Source organism: Haplochromis burtoni, unplaced genomic scaffold, assembly GCF_018398535.1.
Source record: "Haplochromis burtoni strain Fernald_Lab_line unplaced genomic scaffold, NCSU_Asbu1 Contig_20, whole genome shotgun sequence".
NCBI classification, from domain to species: Eukaryota; Metazoa; Chordata; class Actinopteri; order Cichliformes; family Cichlidae; genus Haplochromis; species Haplochromis burtoni.
In genome coordinates this window covers 618,085-639,558 of record NW_024582381.1, presented here as the reverse complement: position 1 = coordinate 639,558, position 21,474 = coordinate 618,085, and the positions used below count along the sequence as shown (strand labels likewise).

General features: G+C 39.4%; 1 protein-coding gene and 2 non-coding genes across 3 annotated transcripts; 2 read left to right on the top strand and 1 right to left on the bottom strand.

Annotated features, from left to right (window-relative positions):
• Nucleotides 1-447: 447 nt before the first annotated feature.
• trnai-aau lies at nt 448-521 on the bottom strand. Its single transcript has one exon. It is a non-coding gene; the product is annotated as a tRNA-Ile (tRNA).
• Nucleotides 522-629: 108 nt separating this feature from the next.
• trnai-aau lies at nt 630-703 on the top strand. Its single transcript has one exon. It is a non-coding gene; the product is annotated as a tRNA-Ile (tRNA).
• A 977-nt stretch (nt 704-1,680) lies between these two features.
• pgap1 (post-GPI attachment to proteins inositol deacylase 1) lies at nt 1,681-21,043 on the top strand. The gene is made up of 26 exons (XM_005939805.2): nt 1,681-1,949; nt 4,901-5,054; nt 7,262-7,437; nt 7,598-7,769; nt 7,865-8,025; nt 8,206-8,258; nt 8,338-8,404; nt 8,544-8,649; nt 8,777-8,835; nt 9,468-9,551; nt 9,710-9,759; nt 9,912-9,963; nt 10,044-10,121; nt 10,814-10,889; nt 10,980-11,053; nt 11,136-11,187; nt 11,267-11,333; nt 11,686-11,791; nt 11,878-11,916; nt 12,032-12,216; nt 12,389-12,619; nt 12,701-12,836; nt 13,288-13,338; nt 13,581-13,792; nt 14,530-14,634; nt 14,716-21,043. Exons 1-26 carry the CDS (start codon nt 1,818-1,820, stop codon nt 14,852-14,854), a joined length of 2,817 nt encoding a protein of 938 aa, XP_005939867.1. The 5' UTR covers nt 1,681-1,817; the 3' UTR covers nt 14,855-21,043.
• Nucleotides 21,044-21,474: the final 431 nt, after the last annotated feature.

The window sequence follows — 21,474 nt, the reverse complement described above, 5'->3', positions numbered from 1 at the left end:
TGTGATTTCAATCTCAGAATTAGTAAAACATTTTATTTTTTTAGATTGTTTTCATATATTCGTTATTATGTATATAGATTTTAATTTAATTATTAACATATTTTAAATTTTTCTGCTTCAAAAGTATAGCCTAGCTGATACAGTCCACACAGGCCAAGGACACTGTCACTAAAGCAAGCAGGCAAGAATGATTTGTATTGCGCTCACTTTACAGAAAACAAACTAAAAACCCTGAATGAGCCACAGTGAATTTATAAACATTGTCTATACTTAGATTATTGCCGGCATCTATCAGAGCTTGTGTTTAAATTCTCTTGTTGTTTGCTTTCAGACAGAGGAGCTCTGAGAAACACTTTGTAGCACACATTGAACACTTTATATCTTTGGCTGCCTGATACACTCAAGCGATGGTTCTAAACTTGATTATATACACCAATAAAAATCTAGTGGCCCGTACGGGGATCGAACCCGCGACCTTGGCGTTATTAGCACCACGCTCTAACCAACTGAGCTAACCGGCCAGGTGTTAATAAGTGCCCGGTCCCCGCACGCCGACATTCTTACGTTGTCAGCAGGACTCCAACTTTTTCCTCTTGTCCGTGTCAACGGTGTCACTCATTCATATACAGGGCCGGTTAGCTCAGTTGGTTAGAGCGTGGTGCTAATAACGCCAAGGTCGCGGGTTCGATCCCCGTACGGGCCAGTTTAAAATTTATTGGGCAGCTTTGGTATGTGGATTAAAAAAGAGAAGAAACAGACAATATTGCCATTCTGTCGCAAGATACACTGATCTACACCAAATTTGGACCCAATAGTGGTGTCAAATATTAGAATCATCACAACAAAGACTCAAATTCGAACAACTAAAAGCTGCTTTATAAGAATAGTCTCGGCAAAAACTAACTAATGCACATTGCACATACATATCTTATACTTATTCTTCTATTATACTCTTATATTAAGACTTCTTAATTAGATGCGCAGTTAAAGCCATGCATGTGTGCATGCATATGGACATGGGAAGAGGCCTGAATTACACAATCACACAGAAACAGCCCAGTCAGGATGCCCTATTGCTGTGAGGCAACAGTGCTCACCTCTGCGCCACCACCTTGAGAAAAATATCACAGACACACATATGCTTGTATTTTTTCTTTAAAAATAAATTACTTTTGAATTTCACTTTGGATTAATCACTTTAAGAAGATATGAATTTGAGATTCATTTTGAGACAGATTTATTGTCTCAAAATGAATCTCACGAGTCTCAAAACTTTTTAATTAAAGAAAAAGTTTTGGGGTTTTTTTGTCTTGGGATTATACAATCAGATTTTCAAGGGGGAAAAGGGCATGGTATTGGTATTTGTCTTTTAATTTTTTCCAGTTGGCAGCTGCCATGAATGCTGTATAATTTGCACTTTAATTAATTATTTTAGCTTTGAAATTGTCACAGATTGACTAATGTTTAATTGCTTGAAAAATATATATACATATAAATAAAGGTAATACTGTTAATAACACACAAGATGATAAAATTTGAAAATAATAAGAAAAAACTTAACAACAGCTGCTAAGCTAAGCGTAGCTATTTCTCGCGTGAAACGTGTGACTTCCTATTTGCTCTCTCATTGGTCCATTTCATTTAGAGCTTTACACCCATTGGCCGGTCGAGCTGCCACTCTTTGGGTGTGCGGCGTGTGGTTCCTGTTGTGAGCTTCAGCCGGTGTCTGACAGCCTGGCGGGGAACGAACAGAAGGAAAATGGAATCGTGTAGCTCAGACATCAGTGAAATTTAAAAGCCACACTCACGGTGGAAGCATGAAGCTCGCCGCGGTGGCTTTTTACGGTTTGGCCGCGGGGCTGCTGGCGGTCGGCCTGCGAGAGTTGCTGACAGGCTTCGAGGAGAACAGATGCAGTATGACCTATATGTTTGAATACCCGGAGTATCGGGTGAGTACTCAGCTAATTAACTCAGAGCATTCCAAAGACCCGCATATCAGCCATCAGTTAGGTATATTCGGTGTGCTGTTTAAGGCAGAGGCTGGTTGTGTGTCGCTAAGTGGCTTCTTATTTTTATTAGCGCGAATGAATGTTGGTTTATGACTGCCAGGTGTGTTCTAAGCTAGTTTCTGAAGGCTGCTAGCGTTAACTGAGGGAGAAAGTAATGTCAGGTGCGTGGCTACCCTATCAGTGTGTGTGGTCGCTCTTTGACCTCCCTGACAGGTGTGTGAGTGTTTGTTTGCTGAGGTTTAGGTTAGTCGGATTATTATCAATGCAGCTTGAATTAACTGCTGATGCTTGACCCCTCTCAGCAGGTCACCTGCAGATCAGCTTTGCACGATATCGGACGTGGGTTAAATGCACACAGGTCCAAGCCTCGTGAAAGTAGTTGAAGTGGTCGCCTTCCTCTCTTCAATATGCGCACTAATGGGTTCATCTGTCCAGAAGTGGGGCACAGCTGGAGGCCATGCGCCATGTGGGCATCAGCCCGAGTCCACACAGTTCAGGAGTGTGTGTTCTGTTAGCGAGAACAAGGATTCAGAGTCCCACTTTATGTAGATATGCTTAATGTGCACAATGGACAGAGTATCGGGAACAGAGTTCCGAGATATACAGGGCGGAAATGTATGGAGGTCGAAGACGGCCAAAATTTAAAACAAAGTCTTCAGAAAATAAATTGACATGATGTTAAAAAGAATAAAACAAATGCATCCATTTTAAGATGTGATATAAACTAAAAAGATATTTCTATGTTAACTGGCTTCTTTATTTATTTAATTTTAAATTAAAAATTAAACAAAACCTTATTTACCGTTATTTACCTTTCGGTTTAATTTTAGTGTTAAAGGATTAACATTTCAAATACTTGAAAAACAGAAACAAAAGTCCCGTTCAAGCCAGGATATGAACTAGCAAGTCATAGACTACACAGGTGTAATGCACAGACCCAGATACCTGCTAACTAGGACTAATAAAATAGACACCAAAGCTACACACTTGCCCCAGCAGCAAAATGTGGTGTAGAGGTGCAGTTAAGTCACTAAAATTAGCAGAAGTGAGGCCCACCAGCCAGCTGTCAGCTACAGCTGTCTATATTGGCACACCGATCAGTCAAACTGGCCATGCCCTTAATGTTAAGGCTTCAAAAAATAAGAACAGTTGAGTTAAAAAATTTCACCCAGTACAGTTGTTAAAGGAAGAAATTATCTATTGACAAGCTGTAAACATCTTTATTTCTGCTTTAAAGGTGGACAATTTAACACTAGAGTCAATGGGGACACAGTTAGAGCATCTAGTGGACATTAGAGGAACTGCACCTTGTAGTATTTTTGTGTTGGCTCAGTGCTTTTGCCACGTGGTTTTGACATCTCACATATGCTTCCCAGATATATTATTAACTTCTTTTGAAAAATGATCTTATTTTAAAACTGTCTGTAAGGTGTTTTATTTTAGATAGTCTCTTTGCTCTTATTTTGAAAGGTCAGCAGGTGTGTGTATGTCTGAAAATAACTGCTACAATATCCCACCATGAGACATCACATGCACGGTTACTTTATTTTAAACATCAAAGTAAATGGTCCTGACTGACAGCTTTATTTTCAGCTCTCTAATCCCCTGACTCGAGAAGGCCATTTCTGTCGTGAGCCGAGTGTCGATCAAACGGCAGGTGAAGAGATGACACTTTGAAGGACACTGCCCTCGTTCGTTTCGTGAAACAGAAATTCATGAAGAAATGTAAAAAGATAACAAAACAGCCAAAATTCACTTCACTTCCAGAATTACAATGTTAATGAGACATTGTTACCAAGTGTTAACACCGTTTATAAGTCAGTTAATACAAAATGTATCCATTTACTTTCAATAAAATCCCCCCTTTGATAACTAAGACATTTAGAAGCGTCTCATTTAGACACAAAGCCCTCAAATTGATGTCACACATGACCATAAAATAAACTGCACTCAGGCGCACAGTCTCATCACCTTTGGTTTAATGTCACATCCATAAACCTCAATTTATTTTTTTAGACGAGCATTCAATCTAATATTTCTTTGTCCCTAAAAATTAGGTTATTATAATGTTTTCACAGGTTGGATCAGAAGTCTTTGTCTTATAAAATTAAAGTGCCTCTATTGTCCCAATAAACAGGTTCGTTTTTAGGTTAGGGGGTCACCATTTTGGTACAATAAGTACATTTCATTTGAAAAGGAAATATGGAAATAAACAGGTTTAAGAAAACGATCGATGACCATAAATTGTTTTTAAATCATGCTACACTTTAAAAACATGTCAAATTTTAAATAGACAATGGCGTAAATTCATAGGTAAATGAATAAAGAAGCAGTCAGTAAGTTCAGTTTTTTTGTTTTTCTTAGTCATTTGAGGACTTTTAATTTTGACACTTTGGGCCCTCCATAAAAACCAAGTAAACGTATTTATTTCTTATGAATGTTGGGCATTTCATCAGAGTGTCAAACTAAAATGAGAGTTAGCGCTTTGTCATACTGCAGCTCCCCAAATGACTTGTACCTGACAATCCCAGAATGTCCTGTTAAAAATTTCTAGGGGAAAAAATGAATTTTTAATAGGACTTACATAAAATTTCAGCTCCTTACTGTCCATACTTCCGTTCATTTCAAACACCCCACCTCCCCGACAGAATTATTCCCTTAATGGTCAATACAAAAAGCTAGTGTTATAGTATATTTGTCACTTTTAAACATTAAGGATCAGCTGTACTCATGCTCAGTGTTTGCGTAGGTGCTTGGAGTAAATCAGCTGTAGATTACATGTAGGCTCAGCTGTAGTTGCTTTATAGCAAGCTCTTTGTGATGTAACTGTGACAGCAGGCTAATGAGCTGTGTGAGTTTTTGCCTCCTAACCGCTCTCCGTGTGGTTTCAGCGTGTGGCGCTGCCTCGCCGTGTGGCCAGACTGTACCCGGCCTACGGGCTCTACCTGTACGGAGAGGGTGTCTACGCCCAGGAGACCCGAGCACTCAAACTCACCGGCGCCCCTGTGCTTTTCCTGCCTGGAAATGCCGGAAGTTATAAACAAGGTAAGAGTGCAAAGTTGATAATGGTCCAGTGCTTACATTTAAACTATCATGAACGAGTGGGGGGAAAAAACTGAGAAGTTAAGTTTTGTGCTACAGCAAAGACAAAGGAGAAACGGAGGACATCAAGCTTTTTGTTGAGTCATTTCTGGCTGAAAAAACAAACTGAAGTTTCCTTCACAAACAGAAATTTTTGTCTTTGTGATGCTTGCTTTTTGCACATGAGGGGTTAAAATGTCCAAAGTTAGTGTTGTGTTTGCGCTGTGAAACTAAGGGCTGTTTTCTTCTTCAACAAATGACATTCCTTGTTAAGAGACCAGGGAATCGCGTGGTCTAAAACTACTTCCTCCCATGTATTTGTACTCTGACACATGAAAAAAACTGCAAAACCAAAAGTTGGTATGATGTGTGACAGTCTCTCTCTGCTCAGCCAGTTGTCATCAAGAGTACCTCACAGCCCCCAACTCACTAAGAGGAGCATCGCTTGAAACCTTTTAAAAGCATAAATTTAACCTGAATAGAAAAATGGTGGGAGGTTTTATAAAGGTGAAATAGCATAAAAACTGTTTCAGACCACAGCTGTATATCTGTTTCCATACTGTTGTGAATATGGATTGTCAGACAGTGGCACCTGCTTGAGCCTGCTGGAGTTTTTCTTCCTGTTAAAAGGCAGGTTTTCTTTCCCACTGTCGCCATTTGCTTGCTCAAAGGGGTTTCTTTGATGTTGGGTGTTTCACTCATTCATTTTAGTGGCGTCTTTATCTTCCAATATTAACCATCTTGAGGCAACTGCTTTTGTGATTTGATGCTATATAAATAAAACTGAATTGAACTGGATGTTGTGGCTTGTTTGTTTTTTTGTTTGTTTTGTTTAACTAGGAGGTTTTTATCTTATTTTTGTAGTCGTATAAAATGAGCAAATATATTTATGAAGAAAAAAAGAATTCAGTGATGGATGGATTTGAAAACAAATCTCTGAACATTTTCTTGTAAGAAAGCTCTAAAAAAAAGTTGGTGAAGGACTCGAGGACTGGATTCATATAGTCCACAAAATTTATGTTATGTAGAAACTGACATTTAATTGAAGACAGGAAAAGGCAACGTGTTGGAAATCCTGGGGCGATTATGTATCATCGTTTAGAGTAAGCACTAAATTAAGTTGGTCAACAATAACTTGTGATGCTTCAACCCCCAAGTTGCTAAGTCATGTTAGTATTAACTTATTTACTTCCTTAATTAGGTTTATGGGTCTTGAAGCTGGTTTGAAGTGTTGGGGTATACCATATACATCCCTGGTTTCGAATAAAAACTCATAATTTGGAACACAAGCATTCAGTTTTTTAACTTTAAGTAGATGCTCAAAGCTTTTTGCATTATCACATCGATCAGGATACCTCAGTGTGTTTTTCTAATCTATTCATCATGAAAAACTGGTTCAAGCACATGTTTTCACAGTTTGCGCTTGTTTTTTGCTGTGTCGTTATTATGGCATTTTAAACGCATCACCGAGCCTCACTGCTGTACTTCTCTTAGTATCATGAACTCACTCACTGTAGTTTAATCAGTCCAAAATAATAGAAATAAACCTGTGAGTGGAAACAGTCCTCAGCACATGTGCTGTTTATTCCTGCTGATTAGAATTTGCTCAAACCTGCAATGCTAATGCTAAATAAAATGCAGTTAATAGGTGAATCTACTTTTTAATAGTTTAAGAATAAATGTGCACTGCATTTTATAATATAATTTATTGTATATTAGATTTTTAATTCTGGGGGAATTCTTGGGAAATTCTAACCTGGAATCTTCTGGTGACTTCAGTATTCTCTCCAACTAATAACTCTTGTTGATGCAACTCCTTTCTGAGATGATGGTGGCTATCCGTTCTTTCCACCAGCTGTGTGTAGGAGGGGAACGCCCCCGCTTTTATTCCTGTGAATACAAACAGATTTTGCTGTTACTCTGGTGGTTTTTTGCTGCCCTGCATGCAGTATTCCTCAACATTTCTTCTCCTGCTTCCATTTTCTGGCTTCCATGATCACTTTTATCAATAATCCAAAGTCTGAAAAAATAAAATTATAAATAACTCTTGCAGAGATTTATCTGATCAGATGATGCTGGATAGCTAAGTAGTACTGACCCCACAGCTGCACCACATCATTCAATTTAATCCTCACTGATTTAACACAATCTGTGTTCTTCTGTTGTTGAAGCTCGATCTCTGGGCTCAGTCGCTTTGAGGAAGGCTGAAACCATGGAGGGAGGTCTCCACTTCAACGTGTTCACTGTGGACTTCAACGAGGAGCTGGTGGCGCTTTACGGCGGCAGTTTGCTCAGGCAGACGCATTTCCTGCACGAGAGCATCAAAGCCATCCTGAGGCTGTACAAGGTTAGGCCTTGAATATCAGACTGGGTTACTCCAAGTGACGGAGAGAGAGAGAGATTATAACCGGTCTTCACCTAATATCAAATTTAAAGTGAAGGGAAACTAAGTTGAACTCTACACACGCCAGAAGACTTGAAAATTTCACGGGTTTTTATCTCTCCAGCACCTGAAGACCCCACCTCAGAGCGTTGTGCTCGTCGGTCACTCCATGGGAGGAGTGGTGGCCCGGGCACTGTTCACTTTGCCTCGTTTCAACACTAACCTGGTCAGCCTCATCATCACCCAGGCCTCCCCTCACCTGGCTCCAGTGCTGGCCCTGGACCCGTACCTGCTGGGTAAGAGTTGGTCAAACCTGCTCAGTTCGACTCGTTCATGTAGCATAAACAGATTTCTACAGTTTTTTTTTTCTCTGCTTGGTTGCTGTGTGCAGATTTCTACTCTGCAGTCAGACAGAAGTGGGTTAACCAGGCAAACAAGCTCAGGAATGTCACAGTTTTGTCCGTCGGGGGTGGTTATCGTGACTACCAGGTCCGCTCCGGCCTCACTTCCCTGCCGTGTCCTCCAGGAGACCCGAACAAGCTGTCACTGGTGGTACGATTTGCTCCTGAATAAAGTTTCAATTCAGCCCTTTTTCTCTGGTTCCTTTTGGTATCGTTCTCACTTTGGGACTATTTGAAGGAAAAGTTCTCATTTTGTGTTGTTTTTGACTCTAACTGCTGTTTTTTAAAATGTACTTTTGTATCTTAAGTTTTTTGTCTTGTTTTTACCAAGGTGACTGCAGTTCCCAGGACGTGGGTGTCTACTGATCATCTGTCCATTGTCTGGTAAAGGACTTTTTCCTTTTTTGGAGCCATATTTAAATATTACTAAAATTATTTATGTTTGTGTGTCTTTGTGTTTCAGGTGCAAGGAGCTTGTTCTTGCCACTGTCAGGGCGTTCTTTGATCTTATCGATCCTGAAACCAGACAGGTGTGAACAACAACAACATGTGTTTTCCTTCTGAGGAGACATGAAAGACAAACCTTCATCAGAGAGAGTTGGGAGATGGGAATATTTAAAGCAAATGAATAAATCTCACAACCTAACTTAATCAGTTTACTCTTAACAGTTCACAGAAAACTCTGAGAAGAAGTTAGCTGTGCTGAACCATCATTTCATTAAACATCCTGTGAGGTTGCCTGGAGAAACTCAAGAGACACCAGTCTCCATTTCAGGTCTCCATCTCTTCTTTTATGGTTCATGGCGACAGTGTAATACACTTGCATCCAAAGTTTCACTGTACCTCACTGTGCATTAATGATGAATCACTAAGATCAGTGTCCTGTTTGTTTTCTTTTCCAGATCTTCCTGATGCATGGAGTGAAGTTAACACACTTCGTCTGGCTTACAGCACACCAAAGGTACAACAGAGCCTCACCCATCTGTAATGATGATTAATAATTGAATGGATTATCTGCCAGTAGCTGATACAAGTTGTAAAAGAAAGTTATTTTAAATCTATAAAATGTATCTACTCGGTAAAAATGAAACCATCTGGAGTGATGTCTAATCCATAGACTGTATGAAAAAGATGGACGTAGCTTACAGGTCTGAAAAATGAAACCAGTGCAGTAGTGCTTAAAGGCCATGAGGGGGCGGGGCCTCCTGTTTCAAAAAGAATTCTGATTGTATAGAAATTATAAAATTACTTGTGACCTCAGTAAACATGTTCCTGATTCATTGTTCGTGATTACAAGCGCTACTTTAGAGTCTTATCGAATATAACACAATGTTTATTGTGTCGTTATCGTCTCATTAAAAATAAATGAAAATAAGATAATAAATCAGGCTGTGCTTTACGGTGTGACTACACTGTGCTTGAAGAGTACGAGTATGAGCGTGTAGCGTCCCATAAACGATGTCTCAGTTAAACCCACATGTCGCACTTCACATCTGGTCAAGGCTACAAAACAGGATTATTTGACTAATTAATCTGACAAAACAAACAAAGCCATTACAGTAATCATAAGTGTTTTGCTCTCTGTTTGTACAGGAAGGACAACCCAAGTTCTTCCTGTTTGCCCTGTCGAGTCGCAGGAAAGCCTACAGCCATTTCTACTGCCGGAGCAACAACCTGGTGAGTTACTACCTTTTGTTTTTGAGCTGTAAGAGCTTGATAATATTAACATGTGTAAGAGTTAAGGCTAAATGCTTCATATTTAGTGCAGAAGAACCAAGAACATCTTTTTAAATTTGAAACCAAGTGAAAAGAGATTCTGATTTATTGTCCAACAGGAGATGACCAGCTGGGTGTACGGCTGTTTGCAAAAGAATGGCTCATCATGGTAAGAATATCATTAATGTCAAGCTTTTCACACCACCTTTATTCTCAATAAGCATCTTTAATATTTTTCTCCAATGTGAAAAATGTGATGGAGTTTGTGGATGTGTTACACAATTATTTATTTCTGTTTCTTTTATGTCTCTTTTCCTCCAGTGTGTTTGCAGCGGATCTGTCTAAGGGAACTGAGCTTTTGCCTCCCTACAAGGTAACTATGGTCTAAAAGAGACTCCATTCAGTTCAGTCTTTGTCCCATCAGCTGTCCTAACAGTCTGTCGTCCTCCTCAGGTCCTGACTCTGAGGCTCAGTGACTTGTCGTCTTTTACTCATCTGTTTGTCTCGGCCTCAAACCTCAATGGCAAGCAGGTACTTCAAACTAAACAATGACTCAGTATTTTCAGATTAACCTGCAGTAAAAATGTTCTGCTGTTTGTCATTGTTATACTTCTACTTCCATAGCCTATATTTGAAATGAGGAGACCAGTGTTGGCTTGTTTTATTTAAACTTTAAGCTCCAGATCATCTTTCTGGCTGTAGATTTTGTACACAGCTTTCCTAAGAATAGCTGAGTTTAGTCATGAGTGTTTGTGGTCAATGTGCACAAGTCCACAGTGGCATCAAAGGATTTAAAGGGTTTTTTTGATATATAAAAAGCTGAAGCTGTTTTCACTCCTTTTACCGTTTTAAACCTAACAGAGGTGAAACTACAATGGTTCACAAATTCTGCTAAGACTAGCTTTAACCTCCTAGTTCCATAGTGTAAAGTCTGTGTGATGTCCAATTTAGCCCGCAGATGTTATTGTGCTGTAAATTTACCGTGAGCAAATGGATTTGATGTGTGCTGCGTCCTGCTTGCTCTACTTGGGCAAGCCTCTCTCAACTAAACCAAAAGCAGTGATGGAGGTGATCCAGTTGTATGTTACATGCTGATTCTGACCTGATCTGTGATCAGCCTGAGACTACCCAAAAACAGAGGCCAGAAGAGGAAGAAGCCAAACAAACAAACCCCCCTTTTTTTAAAGAGCTTGTCAAGGTTTGTGTGTCTGTCTGCTCTGCAGTTCACGGTGGAGTGTGAGTGGCAAAGAGAAGAATCTCAGACTCTGTCTGTCGCAGTGCCGCATGTCCTGTCCTTCGGTGAGTAATCTAGTAAAACAGATTCACAAACTTTAAAAAAAAAAAAAAAAAAGGTTGTTTTTTTTCAGCAATTGTTATTTGGGTTTTTAGGTTTGACCTCGAGTGATGTTACGGTTAACTCCTCTGGACTTCTTCACACCATCGAGCTGCAACACTTTCACCAGGTAGCGTTCACTGTGTTCTCAGGTTCTAGTCAGGATCAGCTTCCCTGTTTCAGCTAAATTTAAAACTCCTCTGTGTCTCCAGGTCTATCAGGCTTTCAGAATTAATGTTGCAAGCCAGTGCAAAGTACAGAAAGGTGAGTGTGTGTTGTTGGATCAAGAGGCTCATGTGCTCATGCTGTAATGTAATAGTGGTGACTGATTGTGTGTCTGCAGACAGATTGCCGAGCGTGTACAGGATAAAGGTGCCATGGTTTCGAGAGGACTCTTTAACCACGGTCAGGTGAGTTTCTGAAGTTATTCTTAGAGACTATGTTTAAGTAACCATGGTGAGCCAAATGCTTTTATTTTCCCTCCACATTTTGGCCCGTCTGATATCAGTAAGATCGAATTTCCCACTGCGGTCATGCCAGAGCGCAGAAGCCTGACCCACCTGCAGTTCCAACCTTCTGTTTGGGAGGGACAGCCAATCAAACGAAAGTTTACTTAAAGAGGTTTTACATCTGCTTGTTAGAGACAGAGGATGAACTGAGGGGTTTGACTTAGACTAGTACCAGTAAAACAAGAACTATTTTTGACCTATGATGAGTAGCTTTTCTTTTAACCTGTCATGATTGATGTGATCTGTCTGCCAGCGTGCCATCAGTGACGGAGATCTCAGGGATGCTCCACACAAGTCGTCCAGACAACACCTCAGGTGCACTCCTGCAGCTCCACACTGCCCCCAACTGCCAGTATAAGGTACTACCTTCCAGCTACCAGAAAGAAGGTCGAGTCTTCTTCACATTTGTTGTGACAAACTGTTAAATATTTACCCTGTGACTTAGGTCTCCATAAGAACTTCGTTACCCAGGGTGCTCGGACAGGTAGGAATTGCCTTGTTTTATTTATTCCGGTGAAATTAGGGGCATCGTGGCATTCGAATAAATCTTTCATCTTTAATTACCAACTTGATTCACGCTGTGGCATCTTATCTGACAGATACTGAGGTTCTGTGGTCACATGGTACCAGTGTACACAGCTGTAACCCTCCTTCTGGCCTGTGGGGGGCAGGTGTCCTCCATCCTGAAGTCAAGGCGAGCTACAGACATGAGTCAGATGGTGGGCAAAGGCCTGCAGCCCCACAAAGTCAACCTGCCTGTGTATATTTTGCACATCGCACTCAGGTAAGCTTAATGGTTCTAATATGAAGCTGAGTGGGAAGGTTATTTTTTTTCTGGCCTCAGAAAAAACTGACTGTAGTTAAAACCGCCTCGGCCTCCTGCTTTAATTTAAGATAAATTTTCATATAACAGTCAAACCCCTCAGGATGGTTTTCCCTTCTGTCCCCCCGCACAGCTGTAGCTGCTTTCAGGAGGTCTGGTCCATGCTTTTCCTACCCTCTATGGACACACTCCCTCCAACCTTCCCTGATGTGGCATTTCATGAAGAGGAGACACCAGGTGAAGAATGGGTTCACCTCCTCTCCCCTCTGCTGTATATTTTTGGGGCAGCTGTGGCGTACTGGGGCAGCACTCTACTCAGACTTGTTATCCGGCTGATCTCGTTGGTCTTGGCTCCATTGCACAGGTACCGAGGTTCATTCAAACATTTGAAACTGTGGCTGATTGTCTGTTTGTTCGCTTGAGTTTTAATTCTTTTCATCTGCAGGCCGTCTGTCTCCAGAGACTGTGGCACCCTGCGGCTGCGAACCCAGCTCCTCATCACGCTGTGTCTGACTGTTATGGGCGGGACTTCCTGTGGGGCGTTGTCGATATTTGCCTCGTTCCTGTTTCACCTTTATAGGGTGAATATTGATTTAATTAAATTATTTATAATTCTGCTGTCCAGAGCTGCTTAGCAGGTAACACTTCCTGTAATTCAGATTATAATGAAGGAAAAAAAAAAGCCTTAAAATATCTAATATTTACCATAAATTTACTTTAAATTTGATTATGAAGATAAAAACAGTGCTGGGCAGGTAAATTTTGTGAATCAGGTTTTAAAGCTTTTGGGTTTTTCATGAGACTTTCTCAGGAGTATTCAGTTTTTCTTTGTCTTGACCAAACACCAAAGCAAACAGATTTTCTAGTGTATATTTTATGTTCTTAAATAGATATTTAAAAACCATGAATTGTATTAATTTATTTTTTAAGTGGTGCAGGAGCCTTTGGTGTAGCATGGACTTCCTCTGTGGAAACAAACTCTGTTTTGAAGTTTCAGCTGAGCTGCTGTTTGTGTTTGTTTGTTGCTCTCAGGTTCTGAGGCTGCAGATGACAGAAAGATATTTGAGACACATGTTGAATCTGGTAAGATGTTCAGGTTTAACTAACATTTATGTTGTAAGATTTTCATTTTTCTTTCATATCAGGCTGTAACCGTACTTAATTTTGCTGCAGTGATTGAGTGAGTGGTTGGCTGGCAACGGCCTCAAGTGGACAATAGGGGAACTGCAGTTTATGGCATTCCCACATCTGCTTATTTAAATACAGATTGCCAAACTGTTATAAACCAAGCTTTGTCTGATTCATCTCCTCTGGTGTCTTTCCAGGCTCCCCGGAAGCACAAAGAAGCTGAGAATGGCACAATCGATCCCGAATGCTTGAGCAGGTCTAAAGAAAGCAACGGCACCCCCTTGCTGTCGGAGTGCGCCCTGCAGGAGGTGAGGGATGACCTGCAGCTCCACCTCTGCCTGTCGGCGCTTTTCACGCTGCCCGTCATGCTCAGCGGTCCCTCGCTCATCCACTGGATCCGTAACCTGAGGTATGTGAGAGAAAGATGCTGCTCTGCACATCAGCGTTAATTTCTCTGAACCTCACAGTTGATAAATAGATGCTAACTGTGCAGTATGTTTGTTTTAACGCACATGTGCAGTAGCACAATGACTACAGCAGTCTCCAGTAGAGTGTCTGATTTACAAAGGAAGTCTACCTGAAGTTCACCCATGATCACACAGCTGCTGCTCTGGCTTCAAGCAGACAGCCGAGGGAGCAAGCTGTTATGACTCAGTGTGTGCGGAAGAGGCCGAGAGATAAATAGGACTGCATAATCATTTTTTTATTATTACACTTGAGTAAATTTTATATATATATATATATAAGTAGCACATTTTATGCTTACAGCTCCATTACTGTACCCTAAACTACTTTCCTTGCACACGGGGAAGCATTTGATGGGTAAATGTGTGGATGTCATGGAGGCAGAGTTCAGGGCAGAAACCGTCATATCCTTTGGATTTTCCCTGTAAATTCACATAAATGACTATTTATTATATTAAAAATGTTACAGAGTGCACCTACTTGGTTATTTGCATAAAATGCCTAAATGTCTGGACTTGTTATTTGGGTTTTTAGGTTTGACCTCGAGTGATGTTACCGTTAACTCCTCTGGACTTATAAGAATATGGGAACTGTATGCTTAAATAAACACGAAGGTACAGAGTGTGATCATTAGGATAAGGAGTTCCATATTAACGCTCTCTGTTTGTTGAACCTGTGCAGGTATTCCACCCAGCTGAATCCCGACCCTTGCTGGCCATACATCGTGCCTCTAATTTTTGTCTACATGCTGCTTATTAACTGTAACACTTTAAAGCTCAGCAACAGGTAGGAGCACACCTGCCCAGCACACACATTCCCAGTGAGATCCTTCATGCTAACAGTTAACTTGTTCTTCATGTTTTTCAGTAAACTGCTGCCTCTGACCTCCTGCCTCCCTCTCCACTTGGCCATCATCATGGTGACTTTCTCTCCTCTTCACCTCTACAGAATCACCTACTTCCTGTTGGCGTCACTCATCCCGCTGGCCTTGTGCTGTCTCCTCTGACAGCACCGGGCTGGTTTCAGTCTCCATCTCCACCATAACATGCCTCTTCTTAAGTCGCAGCCTGACTCTCTGAGGCTGGTTGAGGACTTTCTGTACCGGGCTGCTATGGAGCGGAGCCATAGACATACATAGCCTGGTTAACTTCCTGCTCACTGTTAGCACTAAAGGCTCCGTGGTGATTACACAGGGTGTTTCAAAAAGAGAGGGTGTAATGGCCTCAGAGCATTTGGTGCAAATATGGCTCTGTTGGATTGTCCTGAAACCATGTTTGCCTTACTCTGTATATCTATAGCTCTGCCTTCAGGGAGCGCCAGCTCCACAACCAGTGAAGCTTCTGATATGAGAGACTGTGGAAAGGGTGTTACTGTTATAACATGATGTTGTTTCTGGTGTCAACAGTGGCGTTGTTCACTGTGGTCACTGTGCTGTAAACTCTTACACTGCCTACTGCTTAGCAACAACTTACAGCTCTAACTGTTACCTGCTCACTGTCGTAGTACCTCCTCTAAACCAGAGGCAGAGTATTACATTTATTCCGTTAGAGAAATCCAAAGCAGGCGTGTTTATGTTCTCACCTATTTGATGCACAATATTGACGGTGGCTGCAAAATGAAGGGTTGCACTGAGGAAGGCTTGTGTACATGTGCAGGTTTGGGGGCGTCTTGTTATCCAGAGAAAGTCTGAATCTCCATGATCTCTACTACACCTGATCAATAAGAAACATTCTACTTCCTGTTTATTTGATTTTAAAAAGTTTAGCTGCAATTCAGGGAAGGGTACAGCAGGGGGAGCTCATGAGATAGTGTAAGAAACTAAACAAACTAAAAGAATTTTCACCGGATTTTCAAACATATAGCGGATCGAAACTACTAAAATAATAAATCTGTAAATCTGTAACTGAATTAAAATTATATCAGATGCCTAAAACAAATATTCATTAATTTATAACAAAGTAAATAGAAATTTCTATTTTAATTTCCCATATCTTATTTTTTTTCCAATTCCCTGTTACCCTTTTATGTCTGATGGGGTGTTGCTGTCACACCACGGGGCAAGCGGGCAATGTGGACACCCAAGTTTGTGAATACGACATATGATACTGAAACCGATACCATAGATTCGCCTACTGAAAATCTAGGACAAGTTCGAAATCTCAGTGAGCTCAAACTCGAGGTCAGAAGTCAACTATTCTACATATCACCTGGGCATTCATTATTATATTTTGCTTTAATTTTGGCAGTTTCAGTGCTCTGTAGAAAAAATTTATCCCTGCACGTGTCAGACTGTTTAGGGTTTTTTTTTTGTTTTTGCTTTTTTAAAAAAAAAAATATTACATGCCATTTTGAGAAGGAAGTGAGCACTTTAAAGGCATTGCTGTAAAACGTGTTCAGAAATCTCTATGTGCCAAACTCGCTGTAATCCTGTTGATGGGTTAAAAGTAAGTTAGACCAAAATGCCAAGGAATTTGAGAGATGAATGCTAAGCAGAAATAAATTAGTGTTTTAAGGTGGAACAAATCATAAATATTTCATTATGGGCATACAATCACATGTTCATTCTATATCAGGTGTGGTTGTTGGTGTTTTGAGGTGAAGGCAGTGTGTTGTTTCTGTGTACGTTCTCTGTGATATCCGGACCTTGAATCCTGGGATTGGAAGTAGAATTTGCTTTTTGCTGGTGTTGTGTTGAGTTTAGTATTTATCTTATGTTTGAGTGTTGGTTGAAGTTTTTTGTTTTCATTTCATATTTGAAACGTTGAAAAAACATAACATAAAAGAACTTTATTTATAAGATTTGGATTTTAACAATTTAACAAGGAGAGGATAGAGTTGTTTTGTTTTTTTGCACTGTCAGCGAAAAAAATCAAACCAACCCCACGTTATTTATCTTGGCACCTCCTGACTTCCATATTTTTCTTTGTTTCAGAACAAACCCTTCAGCTTCCTGCTGAGGATGTAAATATTCTAAAACTGCTCACAAAAGTTTGTTATCATTAATGTTGGTGTGAACCAACATTAATGATGGTGCATTGATTTGGGACTATTTTCAGTTGCAGATTATTACAAATTTAATGCTCTAGTAGAATACAATGGATACGGGTTGAAAATATGAATGAAGTGAGACCTTTTACAAGAAATATGACAGAAATAAGACTTTTGTTTTAATGAGACGAGAGAGCATCTGATATGTTGAAGCTTTTGAATGGAAAGAGTCATAGAGAAAAAATCTGTTGCCACAATTACTTCAAACTGTTATCATTGCTGAAAACAGTTTTGTGTGTGTGTGTGTGTGTGTGTGTGTGTGTGTGTGTGTGTGTGTGTGCTGTTATAACATGTAGGCCTGACTTTTTGTTGCCTTTTTGTTCAATTTTTGTTGCCAAATTTACATTTTTAAGCCAGTTTCACTCACATTCGTTTGACCTTAAATCAGTTTAATCAGTTAAAATGTTTTTTGTGTGATAAATATGTGGGTGTTGTGCTCCAAGATTACTTAACAAAAAAAAGGGAAACATGTTGTCAAACATTATTTTGGCTGCTGGCCAAACCATATTCAAGTTCGAAATGGGGTAATGTGTCTAAAATTGGCTGTAATTCCTCAATAGCTTGGAGATTACTTTTATTCAGCCCCTCGAATTAAAGCAGAGAGAGTCTACTTTAAGCCTGTAGTCACTATGTCACTCTAACTTGAATATGTTTTATTCAGTAACTAAAATAAATCAACTTCAAGCATATAAGAAGCTAGCTCTGAGAGTTTGTATTTCATGTCATGCCTTTCTCTCTGGAAAATTATGAAGGACCAAAAATGCTGAAATAATAACTTCATAAACAAATAAGATATGAAATGCGCTAAAATTAATAAGTAAAAATTAATGTAAGTATTACTTAATTTATGGCACATTTTATAACATTGATTTTTTTTTTTTCATTTTATTTTTAACTTGTGATTTAATCTTCCATTGTTATTAGTTTGTAGTTAAGTTATGCGTTTGGAGGTAGAAAGGAAAATTATCTGCATGACAGTGCCATCATTTTTATGAAGAAAAAAATCAGTTTTAGCTAAATAAAGATGAAATGAAGAAACACGTTTGTGGAGATAAATGGAAGGAAAAAATTTAATGGAAATAAATAAATACTATATAATTGATATTATGGGAAACAATATGGTGACAAATATGTCGCTCTTTTTTTCATTAATTGAGTTGTACAACTTTTTACTTTTTTAATCTTTATAATTTGATCTTTATTCATTTCCCTGTTGTACATGAATTTTGACAGCTTCAGTCCTCCGTACTAACAGTGTCTTATTTTATTTCTGTCTTACATCCTGCTGCTGCTGCTGTGCCTTTTTGCTTTCTTGTGTAAGCAGCAGTTTGTGTTCAGATCTCAGCAACTTTGTGCTGGCTGAAGCCCTACATTGAATGTAAAGCATATTTCACTCCTTTGTGTCCACTCGCAAAGCTCCTCTGTTTTCTTTACATTTTATTTAAAATGTGGGACTCTGTAGTAACTAAATACTAAAGATTTAGGGACCAATCAAGCTCACAGTCAGAAGTCAACACGCTCTGCAGAAACCGCTGTTCCCAATGTGAATGTACCTGCACTGAATGTCTCTGTGTGTTTGAGTTTATACAGTGGTGTAAGTGTTCAGCTTCCCTCTGCACTTGTGCGTTTTTGGTATAGTTTTAGTGCTTTGAGATGCACATCGTCTGCCTCGCTGTGAATCGGTGGCAAACACAACTTTGTAGAACAAATTAGTAGCGATGAGAGTTATGTTTTCTATAAATAGACTTGTGACTTGTATCGGTGTTCACTGTGATCACATCCTTCCACATGCACTCTCGCACCAAGTAATCCACACACACAGACAACTGCTGTTCTGGGGACATTTTGCTATTTCAAATTTGGTGGGTTTTGTGTTTTTTAAAAATGTGATGAAGCTCTTGGAATACATTCAACATAAAGTTAAAACATTTGGATTGAAATAAAGCAGGAAATCAAATTCTCATTTTATTTTGTTCTATTTTGAAATGCTGTCACTTGAAACCAGTGTGCCAAACTGATGCATTCGCTTTGTAGAGCATCTGTCATATATATGAATGTGCAGCATGGCTTCAGTTCAGGTAAAAGGACCTTTGCATAGAAGGGCACGTTATTCCTCCAAATCCCTCTGTGGAAGCCTCCAGAAAAAAAACCTCAATTTGTATAAATTGCATAAAATAGGCGCAGGAATTGCTGCCACAATGTCTCCTATTATAGCCAAGATCGGCAGTTAAAGTGGACCTTTTCTTATTTCCAACTTCATATTTTTTATTCTTGGACTCCTCTGTAGCAGCTTTGCATGATTTACAGTTCAAAGTAGTTCTTCTTTATCTTACACTGGGCCAGTTTTAACTCCTCTCCCTTTAAGGCCCTCATTAGCAACAGATTTGAAAAAGCAGGTAGGTGGTTCTTCTATGTCCCCAAATTTGGATATACCCTCTTTATGATGTCATACAGTTGCAAACTTAAAAAACAAAACTGTCTGAAACTGAGTGTTCTGAGCAGTCTTAAGATGGTATTTTCAGAGAATGGGGATTATCTCTTTATTTGAAAGTTTCATCATGCTTGGTATGAAATACAGGAAAGCAGAATAGAGTTTATAACATCCTAAATGTCAACCTGTTCAAAGTGATTATTTTATTTTTATTTTTTTATTTTTTTTAGGCATGCAAATTTGTGTGAACAGCTAAAAATATGAGCTTTTGTTTGTTTGTTTTCTCATCCAGCTACTGACACATTTCTGTCATATTTAACAGGATTACTTTCTTCCAGGGTTCCAGTCAGCAGCTTGACCTCTCCTCTTCCTCTTATCTGCGTTTTCCTAATTTCATTACACTCGGTAATCTTCCGGCTTCTCCTGCTTTCTGAGCATCATTTATTTTAATGTTCGGAGTGCTGGTAGCTGCTTACAGGAGCTTGTGCCTGCTGATGGTTGGGAACGAGTTCATGAACTTTTGAAAATGGCATCACCCCATCCTTTCATTAGGTCTCTAAAGATGCTCATTGAGGTTTGAAACATTAGTAAAAGTTAAATAGAGGTCAAGTCTTTTGCAAGGTGTCGTTTTCATTGTCCAGAAAGATTTGTTATAATTTCGGTTTCAGACTTCAGTTTGTCTTCTTGCTGAACTGAACCACAGTAAGAGAAGTTTTCACCAGACTACTGCATCCCACTGCATCTTTCTTTCTTTTTTTTTAATGAGCTTGCTTCTCTGGCTCCCAAGGTGACACTCACTCTGATTGATCTCTGGAAACATCCTTTGTGCAGCTGCCAAAACCCGAGCTGCTTTTACCCCTAAAAACAGACTAGAGGCTTCAAGATGTCGCAGTAATTTAAAGTCTTAAAATCAGCCATTTTACTGGTACTTACTGTAAATTCAAGTGTTAAAAGTTATCAGCATTTGCAGAAACTTTGATTTTATCTGTATTGTGCTGAAGAGATATGAAGTGAAGCTGAACTGTGGCCTGGCTGTACTTTCATGTACGTACCAAAAGAGGGAGCAGCGAGTTAGTGTAACCTTGCATTTAATCAATAAAAAGCACATTCCTATTTACAGTGGCAGCCAAGGAAAAGGCTGGTAAACTGCTGCCCCCTGGTGGTGAAAGTTTTAGTCGTATTTCCCAGAACAAACACAAAAACCTTTAAACGACACACATCCTTGATCTCTTTTTTTGCTGTTAAGTGACAGCCAAAGAAACAATATCAGAGACAGCTGATTGTTTTTATTCATAATCATCTTCTGTACAAACTTGTGATGTTTAACAGTGTTTACCTGGTGATATGAAATGTTCTTACTGCAGTCTATAAGTGCTTTACAGTTCAGTGGTTCCACTTGTCTTGCTTCTGCCTACAGTGACTTTAATACCTGTAACCTCCTGCTAGCTGGTCCTCGTTGTGCAGAACTAGTTAGTCCTCTAACACATGCTCATACATCAGGCAGTTGGAAACGTCTTGTTTTGTTTATTCACGTTTTCTGAAGAGGCTCTGGCGTGGACGAGTATTTAATCCTCAGGTTTCTGTGTCGGTGTGTCAAAATCAGTCGCTTTGATGTTTTTATATCTCTCACATTTTTATCTGATGTGACTGTAAATGAGCAAACTGTGCAATTTTTTTTTGGCACTGTTGTTGTTGGAATAAAACCACGAAAATGACTGTTTTTGTTTTTATTCTGTAGTGATGTGATTAGTTATTGTTACAAAAGCATCCTCGGAGCAGTAACAGCTGAACTTACCTTGAGGTATCCAGAGACTTGCTGAGACATCAGTGTGATTAAGATCGATGCTTCCCTGCTCATAAAATTTAAAATTTGGTATTCAAAAGATATTTGTATGGAGGGCCAAAACTATCAAAATGAAGTATAAACTAATAAACAACACATTTTAGACATTTATTTTTATTTTATTCTTTGCAGTTTACTTTATTATATTTTATTTTATCTATTGACTTCTCCATTGTATTTTCCTTTCATTTATTTTGATATTATTTCAATCCATCCTTACATACTGCTTCAGTCATACATATGTTTTCTTTTGAACATCCATCTATTGAACTTTCTGTGTTTATAATTTAACAGTTTTTGTAAA